A 23074-nucleotide genomic window follows, 5' to 3' on the forward strand; every position below is an offset into this window, starting at 1 on the left:
ATTTCCCCTCCATTAGCCTGCGGACATCTGTAGCAAATGGAGAAGGTGGTGTGAATTGGCAAACAGAGGGCAAAGGTTAGAACGGAAAGGGTTGATTTAAGAAGGATGCATTAAAATGCCAATCGTGAAATGAAATAAGAAAACGCTGGATTACAAAACAAAAGTGATTTAATCTTTATACAATATCAGTTCACACTGTTTATCAGATCAATATGCTATGTTACAGTAGACCAAAGTAGGCTTGTGGAAGACAAGCAGTTCATAGAAACTATGTTGATAAGGAGAAAAGCCTAATCAAACACGTTGTTTAGAGAGTTGTGAAAGAATGCCAAAGCCAATGGAAGAGCACTTTCATTGTTACAACAATGTGACAGAGTGTCCTACTGTATGTCTGCATAGATATGCATTTACATACATCTGTATGCTACATAATGGTTGCATGAAAATGTATGTTAATCACAATCACTGCATGATGAGAACAGATCTATCAAACATATCAACTACGTGCAACTCAAGCAGTCACACATGGCTGGGCAAACAAGTGTGGTCATTATGTCGTCAGTCTCTGCCCCCAATCACCTGGGAAAAACACAAATTACGCTATACTCATTTCAACTAAAATGATTCTTCATTTTAAAATTACAATGGCTTGATTTTGAATACTCAGGAGGTTAACATTTTATCAGTTATAACAATCGTGGCCTTTACACACATGTTGAAAATGGAATGGAGTTTCTTTCTCTGGAATGCAGTCATTACAATCTTTATATGGAGTGGTACAAACATCAACATACCTTCAATATACACAGGCATTTACTGCTGACACTTCACATGAGATATGCATTTGTAAGAAGCACCTTTAACCAGAACAAACAATCAAAGGCACAGACACACATGCCCATTACACGAACTAGCGTGCAAGCGCGCGCGCACACACACACACACAGAAAAGATAAAGTGCAGCTGGAGATCAGAGTAATACTGCTGCAGTAGTTTTGTAAACACAATTATTTAACACAAACATTTGAGAGAAAAAAACAAATGGTAGATTTATCAACTCAGCAACCATATATAGTCATATTAATATGAACTGTAAAAAAGGCATTAACATACAATATGTTTTTGCAATAGTATAGTATAGGCATGTCAAATATAAGCATGCAGTGAAAAGGCTACCTATGGTTTCACAAGGATTTTCAGAGTAACTCAAGTCCAATGTGTTATAGCGATACCATACAAAAATATAATAATATTACTAGTAACCAGAACAAAATGGGCATAAACACACAGAAATACAGAACACAAAACACGTTTTTGCTCGTTGTGCAGCTAGTTTTCCAAAGCACTTGTATGACTTTCTGCTACAATGGTCGGCAGTTTGTTTCCAGAAAAAAAAAACAGTCAACTCAAAACAGAAAACTAAAGGACAAGGCTTTTTTAAGTGAAAGGAAGAAGGTCATTTAAAAAACCATAAACACAGAACAACATCCGCAACAACATTCAAGCCTTCAAAAATGAATAAAGCAGAGAAACAGTTGAGTAGACGTTACTCAGTAGTTTTAAATTGGAGTCTGATTGGCCAGGCCAGGGAAGACTGTATCATTTGTAGTATTGCACATTATAGAATAATAGCAAAGACTTTTATAATATTAAGGTGGCTGCTTCTATTCATAATGTATTTCATTATTTTTCTCCAATATTTTACATAATAATAATTTCTGTATCAGATTTCTGTTGCAGTGCCACTCTTCCTGAGAGTGGGGTCACAACCATTAATCAGGGTGAATATGGAGCAATGTGGGTTAGCCAACTCATTTTGTCGGCTCTGGGATATACCCTACAGGTTACTGGCCCAACGCTCTTACCTGCTAGGCTACCTGCTAGGCTACCTGCTAGGCTACCTGCTAGGCTACCTGCTAGGCTACCTCAAACTACATGTTGTATAAACTGAAAGAGTCATCCTGTAAAAAAAAACAACATAAAAGCTCTGTGGGTTAATTTAATAAACTTGAACTATTTCACCATTCATTTCCTCCATAAAGGATTTTTTTTTAATCTACTATACATCTGGGTTTCATGTGGGCTTACACCGCCTCAGTGTTCTGATAATCATGTAAATATCTCTAGGAAAAGGTGACTTTTCTCAGTTGTTTTTGTAGAGCGAATCAATGCAAATGTGTTAACTGAGACGTGGTTGAGCCTATAGGAAAGACAATCTGAGGTGAATCAAAAAAAACCCTATGGAGGGAATGAATGGTGGAACAAAGCAAAGTGCTGCTAGGTTTTAATGAGGATTATGACTCATACTATTTCAGCCAATAGATGCTGCTCTAGTACAGTGCAATAAAGAATCATTCAATACCTTACTATTCACTCACATTTTGATTAGGCTTGCTTACATTTTGATTAGACTTACTAAAATGCCTAAACCAAATTAAACTAGACAAACATCCTACTAAGTGCATTACTCTGTGAATTATATTTCAGATAATGTGAGAATCTAGTCCTTTATTATTTCAAATTGAGTAAAGCCCTAAAGGGTGGTTCTGGATCAGGGTGCTCAGGGTCACCTAAAGCACCATTTACTGAGATATTGTTGATGTGGCTGTAAATGTGATGTAGCTGTAAAAAAAAAAATTTGTGAAACAAACACCACTATAAGAATGCAATCAGATTTGGTAAAAAGTTAAACCAAAGTTATGTTTCTCTTTTCGCTAGGCAGCATTTGCAGTCCAGGACCATTTTCTCAGCACAGGTTTCACTTCTTCGCATCATGCTCATTCAGGACTCTTTAGTAAATGTAAGCAAGTGACCATGACAACTTCCTATTATGTCCTGTGGAAGCAGAATGAGCAAACCCACTCAGGCAAACCTTCATGTCTCGCAGAAAGATGAAGGCTGAGAGGCAGTTAGACAGTTGGCAATGGCAAAAATAAAAGTTAGCTGTGCAAAAAAGTTAAAAGGCAGCTCAGCTAAATAACAAAGCTCGCAAACATAGAGTTTCCAGTGGTATTAGAAGTCACAGAAGATCAGGTTCAACTGTCGATCACAGGGGTCGAGAGAGACATGGCGTCTGAAATGGCACCCTATTTCTAGTGTAGAGCACTCCTTTTAACCACGGCCAGCATTGGGCTTCAGTCAAAACTAGCACACTACACAGTTAATAGGGTGCAATGGATTCCCAAGTGGCTCAGCGGTCTAAGGCAAGGCTGTAAATCACAAAATGCAGACCAAGAAATAAAATAAAAAGTCAAATGAAAAGGTTTAGATAACCGTTCAAGGGCATGAGTCTTCTCTTCACGGTGTGTTTGGTTCTATTATGTTTTAACACTTGTTTTGGATTTCCTCTGTGACTTACAGAAAGGCCAGTTCCTCAGCAACCGGGAGCAGCCGAGCCGGGAGAGGAGGTAGTCCTGGGGTAAAGCCCCGGTTTCGTGAGGGTAGAGCTGTGCCACGGGTAGATGAGGGGTGGGGAGTGTGCTTCACGTTGTGTTGATGAAGGCAAGGAAAACAAAGAAAGGCTGTACCAGTCCATGACGGAGAAGAGAGGCTAGATCCACTAGAGGAGTGTGCATCTGAAGAAGCTGCTCCTCTTGGACCGGTTCTGTGTGATCTTGACAGGCCCGCCGCCACTGCCTCCTGAAGGATTGTTATCGTTCTGATCCAGAAGGGGAAAGCGGGGAGAGGTTTGTGTTAAAGTCACTCTACAAGACCCCACGGCTACCGCCAGCGTGTTGTGTTTAGGTCTGAGTACGTCCAAGTATGCATTTACTGTACATTTCATTCTACGTACTGCACCAAAAACAAATAAGGCAATGTAGAAACGATATATAAGATAATTATAAACCCGATTGCTTCAAATCCCAAGTGCTGATTGGCCAATTGCTGTGGTGTATAAGAAGGTATACAACGCACATGATATCACATGACTTTTTATTGTTGTAGTTGCTTTTGAAACAAGTTTATAATCGTAGTGAGGCATCTCAGGGGTTAGTAGTGTATTACCAATATACTTCAGTTAAGGGCAGTGTCCAGGCACTCCGCAGTGCGTCGTGCTTTAGAAAAGAGCTGTGGTATAATGGCCATATACAACACCTCCTCATGCCTTATTGCTTAGTTATAAACTGAGTGGTTTAAGCTATGGCATTTAAGACAATGTACAACAAGACAGATTTTTTTTTTACTGTTCTTATTGTTTGGTAAACAGTCTACAATGGATGGTTTGGTACAAGTTCTATTGTTTGGTTTTACTATATTCTCCTCAGTTTGGTAATGAGAAGTCAGAAACACAGTAGATTAACTCACCATCTTTCTGTTGAGTCTGGTCATGATGTCTCTGCCCAGGGTGAAAAACGACTGATCAAAGAAAACAAAATCAATACATCAGAAGCAAGAAATCAATACAGGTTTCCTGCTTGAATATATAAATGATCAAAACAACTCACCTCTTCCACATTCAGGCTGGATTTTGCACTTGTTTCTAAAAACTTGATCCCATAATCGATTGCTAACTGTTCAACAGATAAATAACAAGGAAATGTCACAATTACAATCTATCATGTCACTGACACACTACATGACCAAAAGTATGTTGACAACCCACCAAATTAGTGGATCTGCCTATTTCAGCCACACCCATAGCTGACAGGTGATAAAAATGTAACACACAGCCGTGCAATACAGGTACTGAAGAGCTCATGGACTTTAAAAGTGGCACGGCCATAAGATCACACCTTTTCAAAGTGTCAAATGTGTTGCTTGCTAGAGCTGACCAGGTCAGCTGTTATTGCTGTTATGTGAAGTTGAAAGGTCTAGGAAATGCGTTCTCTGAGTGATGAAGACTTTTTCACCATCTTGTGGTCTGATGGGGCAACTCTGGTTTTGGCAGATTTCAGGAGAATGCTACCTGCCTGAATGTATAGGGCCAACTGTAAAGTTTGGTGGAGGAGGAATAATGGTCTGGGGCTATTTTTCATGGCTATGGCTCAGCCCCTATGTTCCAGTGAAGGGAAATCTTAAAGCATACAAAGTCTTTCTAGATGATTCAGTTAGTGGTAATAGTTTGGAGATGGCCCTCTCTTGTTTCAGCATGACAATACACCCATGCACAAGGTGAGGTCCATACAGAAAAGATTTGTCAAGATCATTGTGGAAGAACTTGCCTGGCCTGTACAGAGCCCTGACCTCAACTTCATCAATCACCTTAGGGATGAAGTGGAACAGTAACTGTGAGCCAGGCCAAATCCCCAAAACATCAGTGCCCAACCTAATGCCTTTGTTGCAATATGGAAGCAAATTCCAGCAGCAACGTCCCAACATCTAGTGGAAAGCCTTCCCAGAAGAGCGGAAACTGCTTTAGCAGCCCAATGAGGGGAACCAAATCCGGTACAGCCCATGATTTTGAAAGACCAGCAGGTTTGCACATACTTTTGGCCTTATAGTTATCATGTATATACAGCATTATGTCTTTCACTGGAAACCCACCATTTTCTTTAACACTACATTACGGCAAATTAATCCTGCCATTAAGGACAAAACCAAGATGTCTCTATCTCTGGCATGTCAGAAATGCAATCAATAATGGAAACCAAGAAATGTGGGCGCTCCTTCACCTTTTCTCCTCGCTCTTTAGAGACCTGCCGCTTGTCGTTCATGTCACACTTGTTCCCAAGGATCATCCTTTCCACATCAGAGGAGGCATGCTACAAAACGACAGAGAGACGGAGACAAAACAGATTATTTATTACATGAAATAGCTAACTGTACACGCTAGGGCTGCACGATATATAGTTTAGTCACATCGCAGAACGTGCGATTTATCAAGGTAAACATATATCAGTCTACAATATATATATATATATTTTCAAATGGAAAACCAGCATTATATCTGTCTAATGTAAGGTAATTTACTCTGATTTATGGGTTATTGGATACACAGTTTATTATTACTATTTTAAACACGGTTCGTTGCTGCACGTGGTTGATATGCAGGCTCTGCTTGCGCGTGATGAAATGATGGGCGAGGAACAGGCAAAAAATACAGAAATTGAGAATTTGTTGGCAAAAAGGAATGGATCATCAATTATATGGAAATATTTCGGCTACAGAGGATGATGTTGACCAAAAACAGGTACTTTGTCGAGAGTGCCTTGCAAATGGGGCCACAACACGAGGCAACAGGACCATTTAAGGCAGCACCACAAATCTTTTGACGAGTGCAAAGCATCTCAATGCGGTCCGAAGCAAAAATCTATTTCGGATACATTTGCCAGTATTACACCAAACGAGAAAGGTTCCAAACGGCAGAGAGAAATCACAGATTCAATAACATTTCACCTCGCCAAAGACATGGTACCAATTAACATGGTTACCAAAGAGGGTTTTAAAAATATTATCCGGTCGCTTGACAAGCGGTTTGTAATGCCATCACGCAACTATTTTTCTCAAGTTGCCATCCCAGAGCTGCACGAAAAATGCAAGGCACAAGTTGAAACAGAGTTGTCACAAGTGGAATATTATACAGCAACAACAGACTTGTGGTCCAGCTGGACAACGAAGCCCTACATAAGTCTGACCGTACACTTTATTAATGAGGACTTCAACCTGAAAAGTCGCTGTTTGCAAACTGCATTTTCCCAGAGGATCATACAAGTGAGAACATCGCAACAGGGATGAGAGAAGCTTTAGCTGACTGGGGCCTAGATGAGAGTCGCCTGGTCTGTACAACAACAGACAATTCCGGGAACATGGTGAAGGCTGCAACCGAACAAGTGGACCAGATTGCAGTGCTTTGGCCACAGACTGCATCTTGCAGTTATGCCCAATTGCGCATTCTAGTTTACTTTTCATATTGCTATTGGTATACTATTACTGTTACATATTAATACCTAGCAACCTGTTCTGAAATATAAAAATGTTCAGAAGTTTCATACATTTTTATTGTAGAGGATGGGGCTGGGGAAGAATGAAGGATACACTGTCAGCTTGATAGACAAAGCTCTTTCTGAATACATCCTGTATTTTTTCATATCCCAATATATATATATATTTAAAAAAATATATCGCAATGTCAGTTATTTCCAACATTGTGCAACCCTAGTACTAACGCAGACAGGGTTCGAATAGTCCAGTTTCTGAGGACCTGAAGGTAGTAGGCCCTAATGAGTCTACAGGGAAACCCATGAACGGCCAAGTTGGTGCCAGGACAACAGCCTCTCCCTCAACGTAGGCAAGACAAAAGAGCTAATTGTGGACTTAAGCACAGCCCGGTCCACATTTCCAGGCCTGAATTGGAGCGGTTTGAGAGCTTCAAGTCCCCAGGTGCCCCACATTGCTAGGAAATGAACACGGTTGACACACACATTCGTCAAGGCTTGAACCTAGACTGTAGCTGCCAGCTTGGCCCTTTGAGAGTGCCTTAATCTGCAGCTCCAGCACGGAGGCTTATTATTGTGCTATATTGTGAAACATTGTCCTGATATAAGGAAGCATCACACAGTAGGAGTATACATTGCGTTTGGCTCATGTGATTAAAACAAAAATAGTATTAGCTAGTCCAGGCTGGTTTTTGTTGGGCGGGGGGGCAGTACTGCAAGTGTCTATAGCTCGTATGAGGAGATTACACGTCTATGCACACTGTCCAGCAAGAGAGATTAAATGGGGAATATCTCAGGCACATGGAACAATATTGTAGAAACATTATATTTGAAACATTAACTTAAAACATGAACTGCATATGTCTTCTGGTCATTTTTGCTTGTATTTATGCAAGTAGTTCAGTAAAAATCTTACATATGGCCCCTTTATTCTATAAATGCAGGTTGGAGAATTGAATGTAACTCCTTATGATCACCAGAAGGTGGCAGAAACGTTTTTTTTTCAGTCTAACCTGTGAAACAGTATCTGTTGTAAAATCTTAGGGTCAAAGAAAAATGTGTGCTTAGTATTTCCCTTTCAGCAGTAAATGAACATACCTCTTCAATGTTTCTTATCCAGTTTTTGATGTTCTCGAAGGACTTTTCATTTGTGATGTCATACACAAGCATGATGCCCTAGAGGACAAAGAACAGGAAGTGAAATCAGAGGAAGTGACACACAGAGTAACCTGAACAGGAAAAAACCCAACCTAGTGCCATTCAGATCATGACCCAATAGTCCTGTGTAGCAGTCAAAGAGAGGTTTGACTTTATCGTCTTACTCTAAAGAATACTCTACACCAAGGAATATAATAGTGCTTTCCCAAAATGCTTATACATGAAGTTGACAGATACAAACTAGTTGATAACATCTGTTCAGCATTCTGATAGAGAAGAGGACACAGCATGATGTAAAGATAATAATGACTGGTGACTGGCTGAAAGACAATTACAGCAAGATGGATGTGGGACTTGTTTTGATAGAATTCACTTCAGCTTTTGATTCACAAGGACAGTTGGTCCAAGATTCAGGTTTGGGTGGGATAACCCTAACTAACGCTAACCGCTTGCAATTTAGTTTTTGTTGCTCAGGACCCAAAGTTTTAATTCATGAATTTGGATGATGCTAGTCTTGCTAATTCCAGGCAGGGACAGTTGAATAATGGCTTGTCGTGAAACATGATTCAATGAGCAACTCAAGGTAGGTGTTATTTCACCCAAAAATGTATCCCTTTAAATGACAGATAATGCTGTTTAGACATCAATGTTGGGTATTATCTCACAAAAGGACTGACAAGTTTATCCAAGAGCTGGAGCGCGAGGACTGAGATACCGGGCTGGTACAGTAAACAGTTATGGTAACTGTAATTCACTGAGGATGAATATAAAATGCATGTACAGACATGGCATAAAATGTCTCCTTGGAGAGAGCCGAGTAAGACATGGATGCAATGATTATCTCACATAGGGACTGATGGGTTCATCCTATTGCTGGAATGTGAGGATTGAGATACCGGGGTGTTGAAGTTCATGCAGTCCCCCTGGAGACAGCCGAGTTAGAGAATTATAACAATCTGACAGTTTTTTATTCTATTGCATATTTATATTTTTCTTTTCATTGTAAAGCACACTGAATTGCTTCTATGTATGAATTGTGCTATATAAATAAACTTGCTAGCTAATAATAATATGAAGAAGGACAGTAATGTAGTTTTATAGCGCATATCTATATCTCTAATTGTTCACCCAAGTAAGTTTGGCTGATTCTTTGAAGGCTGTATTGTGACCAGATGGAGGGTGTGCAGTCTTGATCCCACAGATAAAAAGGTATGATGAGGTCATGATACAACAGTGATACAGCTGTGATATGAGGTCATGGTACAACAGTGATACAGGTGTGATATGAGGTCATGGTACAACAGTGATACAGGTGTGATATGAGGTCATGATAAAGAATAATGTGGGCCATGAAGAAAGTGAAATGGTTCCAGCTTTGAAATTGTTGCTATATACAGTAAATGTAATTGATACTGTATGTGGCAGTATCAGCCTTCAGACTCTATTCAGTACTTCGTAGCAGAGCCTTTGGTAGTGATCACAGCTCTGGGCCTTCTCATGCCATCACCAGCTTTGTATACCTGGATATGGACCATTCAATTCTTCCTAAAGATCTTTTCAATCTCTGTCAGACTGGTTGGGGAGCATGGATGAACTGCGATCTTCAGGGCTCTCTCCAAAGATGTTCAATGGGGTTTAATTCCAGGCTTTGTCTGGGCCAACCAAGGACATTCACAGATCCCCAAACAACTCCAGCATTGTCTTGACTTTGTGGCTTGAACTGCTGTCATGCTGAAAAAAAAACTCTAGGTCTAAGATCCCGTCTGAGGTCCTGTGCTTCTTTAAGTACCCCTCTGCATTTTGCTATATTGCCCTGTTCATCCTTCCTTCAATCCTGACCAGTCTCCCAGCCCCTCCTGCTAAGAAGCATCCCCATAACATGATGCTCCCACCACCTTGTTTCAACGTAGGGAAGGTATTACCCAGGTGATGAGCAGTACCTTGTTTTCATCAGATGTAGCCCTTAGCATTCAGGCAAAATAGTTAATAAGTTTGGTCTCATCAGACCGGAAGAATATTTTTCCTCATGGTCTCAGAGTCCTTCAGGATGCATGTAATGTGCCTTTTACTCAGTTTGTGGCTTCCATGTAGCCACTCTGCCATAAAGCCGCAGAGATGGTTGTCTTTCTGACAGACTTTCCTATCTCCGCAGAGAAACTCAGAAGCTCTGTCAGAGTGGTCATTGAATTCTTGACCCTTCTTTGTTGGTTACTTAGTTTTGCCGGTTAGCCAGCTCTAGCATGAGTCTTGGTGGTTCCAAACTTCATCCATTACACACAATGATGAAGCCCACTGTGCTCCAGGAAACTTTAAATGCTTTAGATCCTTTTTATAGAGCTTGTGACAAGGCATAAGATCTATGTCTTACAGAATTCAATTTCTTAGGTCTACAGAGAGATCCTTGGACTTTTGGCCCTGGTTTCATAGGCCGGTGGGTGCTTTTTGAAATCTTGTCTAAACGATTCATTTTGCCATAGGTCAACTCCAATCGAGTTCTACAGACATCTCCAAGACGATCAATGGAAACAGGACACATTTAGGCTCAATATGTATGGTTATGGCAAAGGGTGGGAATACTTAGGTACATTGAATTTGGCACAAATTTCAAAAAACATGTTTTTTTAATTTATCATTATTAGTAGATTGATGGAAATCAATTGAAATAGATTGATGGAAATAGCACAACGGAATGTGGAGAAAGTGAAGGGGTCTGAATATTTTCTGAAGGCTCTTGTAATTGTAATGTTGGGACAGTGTGACAGCGTAAAGTACCTACAGAAAACGTGCTGTGGTAAAGAGAGGGTGTGACCACACAGGCCCCAAGAAAAAATACATACCGAAATAAAAAAGCCTTAGTTCTTAGACAAACAGTTCCTCAGAGTAAAAGTCTGAGCAGCAGATGTAATGGTCCAACTGCATTATGGGAAACTCTGCAGCAACATGTGTTTCTGATACACAATGAGCTCATGACTTGGCCTGGTGTATTGTGACTAAATCACCGATCTGTTGTGCATCTAAAATGCCCAAAGAAAACACAGCTGAAACGAGGAGAATACCTACAGGTTAACGCCCCTCTCGTGTTTGTCCAGAGAAGCGGGTCACAATTCGCCGGGAAACAATAGGAAAGTAAAAGAAACAAGCAGTGTTTCTCCTCCAAACACTCTACAGGCTATCCCATTCAACCCAACCCAACCCTTTCACTTTCCCTTGTTCAGCACTCGAACTGGGCACTGGCTCAAAAATCCCCCGAGTCGCTTGGTGTGCTAAGCAGCGGAGAATCCCCCAGGTCAAATGAACTGTTTGGAATGACCCGAGAAAACAACCAGCTGAGCTGCCCAGGGTATGCTGTTACTCAGACATACTGTACACAATATATAGTACACCCTTCAACTCCGACCTGACCTATTTTCACAACCCATCCCTGCTAAGCACTTTCCTTGCACTGGGTTCTCCCTGTAGATACTCTCATACTGGGCACAACCTCTTTTACGGGAGAAATAGAACATACAAATGTGTTAAATGAGATTAGTTCAAATGCCGAATACATACATCTAAATTGAAAGAACTGTTTGGTACGCTGACAGTACTTTGCAATAGACTACAATTAATTATCAAAGATAATCACAGTACTGTGCAGTAGACTACAAGTAATTATCATTGATAATCGCAGTGATGTACAGTAGACTACACATCCTAATCAAATATAATCACTGTACTGTACATTAGACTACAAGTCATTATCAAAATAATCATAGTACTGTACATTAGACTACAAGTCAACATAAAAAATAATCATAGTAATGTACAGCAGACTACAAGTCATTATAAAACATAATCATAGTACTGTACAGTTCTGTACAGTAGACTTTGATAAGGACTATCTAGATTATGAAAAATTCCAGTAACTTTCAATGCCTTTTCCCCATATCCCTGCCGGAGGTCTCCAGAGAAACAAGGGGTCCTTACCATGGCTCCCCTGTAGTACGCTGTGGTGATGGTCCTGAACCTCTCCTGGCCCGCCGTGTCCCTGAAAGAGCCAGTACAATATTAAGTAGAATGTGATGAATTTAAGCAATAAGGCACAAGGTGGTGTGATGTGACCAATTCAAGATGCGTTGTGCTTAAGAACAGCTCTTAGCCATGGTATATTGGCCATATGCCACAGCCCCTTGTGCCTTATTGCTTACTGCATGAAATTTATGCAGTCCCCCTGGAGACAGCTGAGCTAGAGAATTGTAACAATCTGACTGTCTTAATTCCATTGCATTTTGTATTTTTATTTTCATTGTAAAGCACATTGAATTATTTCTATGTATGATTTGTGCTATATAAATAAACATCCTTGCTTGCTACACATACTACAGCAATCAGCTTTCAGAATTCAATGCACCCAGTTTATAGATAATATTATAAACCAGGGGGTTTGAACTCTGACTTTAGATTGTCTGAAAGCTGTGTTTTTCTGAGAACAGATAACAATAAAAAACATAATAATTTGCCATGGTATAGTTGCTATATACCACAACCCCTTGAGCCTTATTGTTTAAATATCTGAATATATAATACACTCACCTACAGGATTATTAGGAACACCATACTAATACTGTGTTTGACCACCTTTCGCCTTCAGAACTGCCTTAATTCTACATGGCATTGATTCAACAAGGTGCTGAAAGCATTCTTTAGAAATGTTGGCCCATATTGATAGGATAGCGTCTTGCAGTTGATGGAGATTTGTGGGATGCACATCCAGGGCACGAAGCTCCCGTTCCACCACATCCCAAAGATGCTCTATTGGGTTGAGATCTGGTCACTATGGGGGCCATTTCAGTACAGTGAAGTCATTGTCATGTTCAAGAAACTGAAATTATTATTCGAGCTTTGTGACATGGTGCATTATCCTGCTGGAAGTAGCCATCAGAGGATGGGTACATGGTGGTCATAAAGGGATGGACATGGTCAGAAACAATGCCCAATTGGCACTAAGGGGCCTAAAGTGTGAAAGAAAACATCCCCCACACCATTACACCACCACCACCAATCTGCACAGTGGTAACAAGGCATGATGGATCCATGTTCTCATTCTGTTTACGCCAAATTCTGACTCTACCACCTGAATGTCTCAACAGAAATCGAGACTCATCAGACCAGGCAACATTCTTCCAGTCTTCAACTGTCCAATTTTGGTGAGCTCGTGCAAATTGTAGCCTCTTTTTCCTGTTTATAGTGGAGATGAGTGGTACCCGGTGGGGTCTTCTGCTGTTGTAGCCCATCCGCCTCAAGGTTGTGCGTGTTGTGGCTTCACAAATGCTTTGCTGCATACCTCGGTTGTAACGAGTGGTTATTTCAGTCAAAGTTGCTCTTCTGTCAGCTTGAATCAGTCGGCCCATTCTCCTCTGACCATCTAGCATCAACAAGGCATTTTCGCCCACAGGACTGCCGCATACTGGATGTTTTTCCCTTTTCACACCATTCTTTGTAAACCCTAGAAATGGTTGTGCGTGAAAATCCCAGTAACTGAGCAGATTGTGAAATACTCAGACCGGCCCATCTGGCACCAACAACCATGCCACGCTCAAAATTGCTTAAATCACCTTTCTTTCCCATTCTGACATTCAGTTTGGAGTTCAGGAGATTGTCTTGACCAGGACCACACCCCTAAATGCATTGAAGCAACTGCCATGTGATTGGTTGATTAGATAATTGCATTAATGAGAAATTGAACAGGTGTTCCTAATAATCCTTTAGGTGAGTGTATATTCCACTTAGCAGACACTTCTATCTAAAGCAACTTACTGTCATGCGTGCATACATTTTACCTGTATGTGGCTCCAATGAGAATCAAACTGAGTTAACACACCAAATAGGACAACAGCAAGTCTCCCAAGCATCTCTGTACTGCTAACCTGGTGATTCTCAATGATTTATCACTTTAAAATGTCAAACTATAACCCATTAAACTTGAACAAATCAAACCTCTAAGCACAAGGTCCGTAAACCACCACTGAACATGTTTACAAAAACTTGAAGAACAGTTTAGAGACTTTTTTACAGAATTACTATGTTCTGTTGGTGGCCCCATTCTGTCACCAAACTTTGGCAATACAATTTCAGTGTGTTTTGTAACAGTGTTCAGTGGAAATTAAACATATCCCTTGAGCATTAGGCTGTATGGTCTGTGGTACTTCGCAATCATTGTTTTTTGTTTGAAAGTGAAAAGTCTCAGTGGAATTACAACTCTGAACAATGTCAGTGACGTGACTGGCAGTCTATTATCTGTGAGTACCCTGGACAGGAATAACACAGGCCAAATCCTCTTGGATGTGTGTGCAAACTTGTGGTAAACATTCTCTCCATCGTCAGGTCCTCTCAGGGCTGTGGTAGAGGCCCCTAAGCTGCCACTGAGTCAGACACTCAACTCTATACTTCAACTGGCCCCTTGCTACTCACCATATCTGAAGCTTGATCTTCTTCTCATCCAACTCAATCGTCCTAATCTTGAAGTCAATACCTGAAATAAGTGACATACTTGATTAAAACGTGGCGGTCACTTCAAGAACACTGTCACAACCTACTGGAGTTCTTCAAAGGTCTAAAAAGTGAGACCCAAACCCTATTATTGTTCCTGAAAAATGTTTTCCTAACCGGTGTTGTTTTACTATCTACGCTGAACAAAATTATAAACCCAACACTTTGTTTTTGCCCCCATTTATCATGAGCTGAACTCAAAGATCTAAGACTTTCTCGATCTACACAAAATGTATCTCAAATATTGTTCACATATCTGTCCAAATCTGTGTTAGTGAGCACTTCTCCTTTACCGAGATAATCCATCCACCTCACGTGTGGCATATCAAGATGCTGATTAGACAGCATGATTTTTGCACAGGTGTGGCTTAGGCTGGCCACAATAAAAGGCCACTCTAAAATGTGCAGTTCCATCACACAGCACAATGCCACAGATGTCGCAAGTTTTGGGGGAGCGTGCAATTGGCATGCTGACTGCAGGAATGTCCACCAGAGCTGTTGCCTGTGAATTGAATGTTCATTTCTCTACCATAAGCCGCCTCCAAAGGCGTTTCAGAGAATTTGGCAGTACATACAACAGGCCTCACAACCATAGACCACGTGTTATTACACCAGCCCAGGACCTCCACATCCAGCATCTTCACCTCCAAGATCATCTGAGACCAGCCACCTGGACAGCTGCTGCAACAATTGGTTTGCATAACCAAAGAATTTCTACTAATTTTAACTGTCAGAAACCGTCTCAAGGAAGCTCATCTGCATGCTCGTCGTCCTCATCGGGGTCTCAACCTGACTGCAGTTTGTCATCGTAACTGACTTGAGTGGGCAAATGCTCATATTCGATGGCGTCTGGCACTTTGGAGAGGTGTTCTCTTCACGGATGAATCCGGTTTGCTGATGTCAACGTTGTGGATCGAGTGGCCCATGGTGGCTGTGGGGTTATGGTATGAGCAGGCATGTGTTATGGACAACGAACACAGGTGCATTTTATTGATGCCATTTTGAATGCAAAGAGTTACCGTGACGAGATCCTGAGGCCAATTGTTGTGCCATTCATTCACGACCATCACCTCATGTTGCAGCATGATAATGCACAGCCCCATGTTGCAAGGATCTGTACACAATTCCTGGAAGTTGAAAACATCCCAGTTCATACTCACCGCACATGTCACCCATTGAGCATGTTTGGGATGCTCAGGATCGGCGTATACGACAGCGTGTTCCAGGTTCTGACAATATCCAGTAACTTCACACCGCCATTGAAGAGGAGTGGACCAACATCCCACAGGCCACAGTCAACAACCTGATTGACTCTATGCAAAGGAGAAGTGTTGCACTGCGTGAGGCAAATGGTGGTCACACCAGATACTGACTGGTTTTCGGAACCCCCGGCCTTTTATTGTGGCCAGCCTAAGGCACACCTGTGCAATAATCATGCTGTCTAAGCAGCATCTTGATATGCCACACATGTGAGGTGGATGGATTATCTCGGCAAAGGAGAAGTGCTCACTAACACAGATTTAGACAGATTTGTGAACAATATTTGAGCGAAATAGGCCTTTTGTGTAGATAAAGTCTTAGATCTTTGAGTTCAGCTCATGATAAATGGGGGCAAAAACAAAAGTGTTGCATTTATAATTTTGTTCAGTGTAACTCGGAACATGTCTGAGATGGGGTACGGTTGGAATTTAACCTAAGCTTTAAAATGAATCTTTATTGGTTGATCTGTCCAGCAGGGATGAGAGAATATAACAATCAGTTGCATGCATTTATAACTTGTGGTCTAATCATGGGTATGTGGGGCCTAGTCCATTAAATGCTTTAAATACAGCAGCAGAGGAACAATTGGCAGCCTTTCTTACTTCCTTTACAAGCTATGAAATCGGTTTGAAGAGTTTGCGTTCTTCTTCCTCCCTATTCATTATTTGTCATGCGATAGACATCTACATTAGCATCAGCAGCACACGCACACACGCTCTTCTGTGCTTAACATCGTGTAGGCTACATCGCATTACTCAGGCCCAATGATGTTTATGAAGCAAGGACAGATCAGGCCACGGCAGGAAGTAGAGACAGACCAGGCCACAGCAGGACGTAGAGACAGACCAGCCCATGACAAGAAGTAGAGACAGACCAGACCACTGCAGGACGTAGAGACAGACCAGGCTTGGCAGGAAGTAGAGACAGACGGCAGGACAGAGCAGGAAGTAGAGACAGACGGCAGGACAGAGCAGGAAGTAGAGACAGACGGCAGGACAGGGCAAGAAGTAGAGACAGACGGCAGGACAGATTGCAGAGCATGGGTAGGTTCTAACCCCCTTCAGACACACCATGGCCACTAAATAAAGCCTGCCCTAAGAGCATGGGTGCAGCTGCCCTCAGCATCCAATGGTGATGAGAGGGAGGTAGAGAATGCACAGCGTGCTACGAGCGCTCTGTCACACGTTCTTATTGAAGGGCACATAAATCCACTGCCTCATAATATAGTCTCCATCTGTCAACTGATCCCAATGAGCTTCAATGAGAATAATCCTTGTTGAGTGTCGAGGAACAGCATCCGTCACTGGCCGTTTACATAAGAGTGTCGGTACTTTGTCAATTATCAGTCTTTCTCTGGAATGAGTGTCGTTTTTTTACACAAAACAAACTAGCCTAGCGCCATGGTAGCTGGCTGGAGGGCCCGAGTGGCACTATTCCATTTATAGTGCACTACCTCCACCAAGACTAAAGGTCAAATGTAGTGCACTAAATAGGAAACAGAGTGCTTTTTAGGACAACGTTTGCAGTCAGGCTCGGTGAGGAGAGGAAGTGGTGTGAGGTAGCTCAGAGCATAACCCCCGCAGGTGAAAGAGAACAGTGAAAACACAACTACTGCTAACACCAGATACTAAACAAATAGCAGAATGGTCTGTCTTTTTGTTGGACACAGAACCCTATACTGAACTGACTTCAATACAAATAAAAATACTTGGGGTCAAGTAAGGTCTATGTCACAAAGGAGATACATTTTACAATAACTATCAAAACAATAGCAATACAACATATTCATCATCTCTGATTTGACTATTGCCTGGAATATAATTTTAAAGCAATTTCTAGGTTTACTTTCATTCATGCATGACAATATTAGGTCACATTCCGGATCCAGAGGAATGGGCGTGTATTGTAGGGTATATACAGGGATTTCTGTGGCAGAGCTGCTCATTAACCAACTACCCAAACTTTCCTTCCCGCCTCCACAGGAAACTGTGGCCTATTCCAAGACCTTCAGAAGAGGGATGTTCAGCTGCAAGCCTTGTTTCCTATGTAAGTGGTCTTCCTAAAAACATATGGGGGAAGTGACTTTTTCTGCAGGGCCATCCCATCTCCAAGAAGTCTTCCCAATCCGTGTTCAGGACTGAACTGTTGTAGCCCTCTTCCCCCGGAAAAGCAGAGAAAGGCACAACAATGGGAGAATTCTCCAGCCTGTGAACTCACTCCACAGTGGGTGAATTCCAACAGCTCTGATTCAACTTCCGTTTTTGTTTTAAGCGAGGTCGGCTGGTGGTCGGAACTGGTGGGCCTGGGTGAAGAAGGGGAATGGCAGAGAGCGCATCTGCCCTGTGTGGGGTTATTGGCAGTCAGCCAGGGAGACAGAAAGAAAGCCATTCACGGTTTTTTAAAAATCTTTCCACAATAGAATATAAGCATCTCTAATTGAAGTGGTCAAGGTATTCCCTTCATGTTTCAGTCTTTTATTTCCTCAGACTGAGTGCCTACCAAACAGGGTCCAGGCTCTGCCAGGCCATTTCCCTCTAGGCCCCAGTCACTGCCGGTCCAGGAAGAGGAACCAAGGCCTGGGGGCTGGTTGGTGGTCAGTGTGGAGAGGGATCAAGCAGAGCCCTTCCCAAGGTCACTGACCTCTCTGTTCACAGGAAGAGATGTGAATGACACTGGCTACCAAACAGAAAGAGGAATGTACACACACACACACACACACACAGAAAGATACACACAGCGTAAACACACGGACACACACACACCCACAATGGATGCAAGTGCACGCACACACACACACACACACACACACACCCCGCCACAACCCGGAATACAGCAACGGATCAGCTGATTGCTCATGCGACTCGGACAGAGTTCTGACACTGCGGCTTCTGTTACCAGTACAGGCCATTGTGTCCAGGCTGGGAGTGTCGTGGCTCATTTGAAATTCACTCATTTGTCACTGGATCAAATTCCCAGCATTTACACAGCACAGTGGGGCACAGTAAGGGGCTACTTAGAAATTCCTCTTGGTAAAACCCAGCCTCCATACTGTTTGATTACAACACAGACCCGCCCTACGCCGAGTCCAGGTCCTATGTCACACAGCGTCCTATCCCCTGGACACTACCACAAAAGACTACCATGGTGGCAGTGGTTGTGAAATAGAGGTAAGCTGTTCTCTTCTTCTGCGGCTCTCTGGGCGAGCGTCTTCCTGTTCAGAGAAAAATACAGTACTCACTTCCTGTTTCACTCAGGAAGATTGGTCTCCTCGCCGCGCCGATCAACCAACCGGATTGAAAAGAGTGTCCTCCATGACGCACAGGAAATACTGGCTGGGGTCCCAAATAGTACCCTATTCCCCATGTAATGCAGTATTTTTGACCTGAGCCATTTACACTATAGAAAATAGGGTGTAATTTAGGACTCAGCCAGTAGACTGAAGAATTGTGGAGGAGTACCAGGATGAAGGTCTCGTTGGGTGGTTGTAGAACAACACATTGGCAGCGTCTGAAATGGCGCCCTATTCACCCTAGAAGGCAGTTCAGACACTGTCGTGCACGTGCACTAGCTGGGCCTTACAGCGTTGACATCAGTCAGGTCAGTAGCCTGAATCAAATAAGTACCAGTAGTTTCCGTTCAGTTTGGTTCGGCGAACTCCACCACTCGACCGTAACTTTCTCTCCGTATTAAAATTGGCCAAACAGTTGAAAAAGGCGTCTTGGAACGCGTCAAAACGACAGGGGGCGGGGCTAGGCAAATCCCTGTTGTAGGTCAGGCCCATGTGAACTCATTTGAGGTTGTAGGCAGGGGAATGTGTTCACCTCTGGAACATGTGCATTTGCTGAGTGAGCAGTGTGAACAGCATAGTGAGATGTGTTCTGGAGGGCAGGTTTTTTTTAATCCTCAACTCTTGGCCACATGCTTTGCAGTTGGCAAAGTAGTAGATATCTATGCCACATTGGGGCAATGTCACAGCGAATTCAAAACAAACATATTAACTTATATTTAGTTTTGCTGAAATAAAATGGCTGTAATTGATTGGCATTGTCCTACAGTAGTATCCACTGGTATACTGTCATATTCAGCTCATAACAGTCACCTTCTCTCACCCTCCCCCCCTCCCTTTACTCTAAACAGTGTCCTGAATCACTAATTCCGATCTCTGATTGACCTAGGATGGTGTAAAATTATCCAGGAAGTCGCAAAATATCCTAGGACAACACCAGGGATCTTCGGTTCTCTCTCGCCTCAGCAAAGGTCAATGTTTATCACACAGTAGGGTCACGCAGTACGACAATGATCCAAAACACACAAGAAAGTCTACATCTGAATGGTTGAAAAACGGGAAATGTAACGTTTTGGAATGGGCTTGGCAAAGTCCAAACCTTAACTCCATTGAGATGTTACAGAACCAGAAACAAACAGTTAATGCTAAAAATCTCACAAATGTAACTTAGTTAAAATGTCCACTTGTGACATTTTTACAGTACTACTAGCACAAATTACCTGTTAATGTTTCAAATATTTTTTTCTGAAATGTATTCCAAGTGCCTGCAATATTGCTAATTTAAACTTTCTCACTGGTCCGTCTGTCAATTTCCATTAACATGTAGTCTCCTCATACTCCCTTTAGACACTCGCAATACCCCCCCCACCCTGGACTAGCTAATTATATTCTGGTTTCATTTCGTCAAGGGAAGGAAGGCAATAATGCTATGTTTTTTGGTCACTCAGCTTCCCTTTTAGCTAATATTAGGTTTTGGTTGGGTAAAAAAGCTAAAATGCAAAAAACAGACAGGGAAAATTTTGGCATTTTGGCAACACATAACTGTACAGATATGTCACCTTGCCATAACTGCCTTTCTGCATAATTGCACAGTAAAGATCATGGATCCATAATCTCAATTTATCAGGTGTTAATCCAGGTGTCATATCATTGCTGAAACTACAAGTGTTTTGCATTTGGGTTTTTTCGGCATACAAAACTGAAAGTCTGACTCTCAGTGTCTTTGGTGCACATTAGAATTTCTCGATTGTCTCACTCTGAGTCATTCAGAAGAGTTGTTAAGAAAATCTGAGTAACAACTAGACAACCAATCTAGACAACATAACAGAACATAGTAACCCCGGAAAAGTACTTTCAAAACAGATTGCCACTGAGTAGAGTGCATGCTGGGACACCAGCCTCAATCTGAAGAAATGAAACCCTTCCAGACATTCTGTCAATGACCTCAGACCCCCTAGCATTCACTTAAATTAACATACTGCATTAACCCAGTTGGCAGACAATGCAGAATACAATGTTTTGGTAAATCATGGTACCCAGTCGGGATCAGCCCCAGCAGTGGTTTTGGAGCGATGACAGGTTGAGGGGCACCTTTATATATAAGGTGATGTGTCCAAATTTTTAGAGAAATTCAATTGTGTGTGCTTGATGTGGCCTAAACTCAGTTTACTCGAGTACCTACTATTTCTGAATGATTGGGTCATAAATACAACCATTGTGCTGTTTAAATCAATCACTCCTGAGTTCTAAGTACAAACAATTAGCACTCTCCTGAACCAAAGGTTACTGGGAGTCATGGGGCAATGAAGGGATTTCCCATTTCAGACACACTGAAATTGAAAGTCCAGAAAAAGAATTCCACTTTGCTTAAGTAAGACATTACCCAATACGATACAGTGGATCTTTTTCAACCTCAAAGAGTAACTAAAGAGATCCTCATTAGCGGAGGATCTCGAGTCTCCCGACATGGTTTTGGATCTAGGTGTGTTGTCTGTGTAGATGGAATAAAGTTTTGACTTCACAGAGTCGTCGTCAGTATATATAACGGCTTACCTTTGCATATGTTGGTTTTGTGTAATGTAGGCCAGTCATTGTTTGTGGAAATACAGACATTTGAATACAACCGCTGTCAATTTCCTCTCAAAAACACAGTTATTTTCATACATTCATACTCCTTGCAGCCTTTCTCATCTCAACTAGCTTTCTCATGTATTTTCTGTACCCTTGTTTTACTGGGTGTAATCTGGCTGAGTGGAGTTGTGACTACCTTGCTCAGGGACCGAACCACAGACATTTAACTTAGCCTGCTGAGGGATTTGATCAAGCAACATTTCCGTTGATGGGCAGATGCTCTTACCACTAGTCCACCTGTCGTCTCTAATTAAATGGGTAAAAATACAAGACATGTATTTTATTATACAAATAACGGTCCTATGTTACACAGGGAAAACACAAAAAGAGGCACGTCGCTATATTTCAAATGTTTCTATTTTACACTGGGTTTTATTTATAGCGGGTCCTCTATCCATCAGGCCAGCACACTGCAGCTAGACCAAAACGCATGTGGTCGCAGTCGAGATATCCTTGGCTATGGTGTTCTCTGACACAGTAAGGTCGTAGGTAGGAGGTAGGTAGGAAAGAAGACAAACTTTTCAAGCCTTAGCGAGGCAAAAACACGTGACCTCCAGGGGAAATGCTTCTGTTGCTGTCATAGTGACAGGTCAAAATAGCGCATTAAACAAGGCTATTGTCCTCTAGGTAAAGTCCATACAGGATTATTGCTATTGCATGTCAAGCTTTTTCTGACAGCCAACAGGTCATATGAGCCATTTGGAATAGATGTCAACTTCTCCTGAAAATACAGACGTTATAATAACATTATAAACATTAATGACAGAGCTCTCAGCAAATTAACAAACCATTTCCGATCTCTAAATTGGGGAAAGATAGAATGATTCGAGGCCCGCTTCCTGTCGTTAATTCATTCCAGTGCTTGTCAGCTTGACAACAGCATTAAATGACATACTGTATAACCACCTAGCAGCATTCTATTGTTCAAAACCCTAACGTACGTAACCATTTCAATATGGATGTAGACAACGGAAGAAAATATAAGAAACGAACCTATTGTTGAAATGAAGGTAGTGTTAAACGCATCTTCGCTGAATCGGAATAGCAGACATGTCTTGCCGACTCCACTGTCGCCGATAAGTAGCAATTTAAAAAGGTAATCATACGTTTTTGCCATATCCGCACCCTCGTCTTCCAAAAATGTGACAGAATGTATGCAACGTAGTAAGACACTTGGTGCTTTTTCACTGCTGGCTACACCTCTTCGATTAGATGCACTGTAACCAACCGTACCAACCATACAGTACAGAAGGAAACGAGGCGTGCCTAATGTCGTCAGCATAGAGGCGGGACGGAGGCGTCCTAAACAGGGTTGCCAGATTGGCGCGAACTGATG

General features: G+C 42.0%; 1 protein-coding gene across 1 annotated transcript; it reads right to left on the bottom strand.

Annotated features, from left to right (window-relative positions):
* Window positions 1–150: 150 nt before the first annotated feature.
* rab8b (RAB8B, member RAS oncogene family) lies at window positions 151–22958 on the bottom strand. The gene is made up of 8 exons (XM_010888582.4): window positions 22732–22958; window positions 14484–14544; window positions 12000–12060; window positions 7974–8051; window positions 5613–5702; window positions 4446–4511; window positions 4306–4356; window positions 151–3658 (listed from the first exon to the last, which is right to left on the bottom strand). Exons 1-8 carry the CDS (start codon window positions 22853–22855, stop codon window positions 3560–3562), a joined length of 630 nt encoding a protein of 209 aa, XP_010886884.1. The 5' UTR covers window positions 22856–22958; the 3' UTR covers window positions 151–3559.
* Window positions 22959–23074: the final 116 nt, after the last annotated feature.

Source organism: Esox lucius, chromosome 2, assembly GCF_011004845.1.
Source record: "Esox lucius isolate fEsoLuc1 chromosome 2, fEsoLuc1.pri, whole genome shotgun sequence".
NCBI classification, from domain to species: domain Eukaryota; kingdom Metazoa; phylum Chordata; class Actinopteri; order Esociformes; family Esocidae; genus Esox; species Esox lucius.

Coding starts and splice junctions, on each gene's coding strand:
- rab8b (XM_010888582.4), bottom strand. CDS start 22,855: ATGGCAAAAACGTATGATTACCTTTTTAAATTGCTACTTATCGGCGAC. Junction 12,061..14,483: donor AAGATCAAGCTTCAGATATG/GTGAGTAGCAAG, acceptor TGGCTCTTTCAG/GGACACGGCGGGCCAGGAGA. Junction 8,052..11,999: donor CGTACTACAGGGGAGCCATG/GTAAGGACCCCT, acceptor TTTGTCCTCTAG/GGCATCATGCTTGTGTATGA.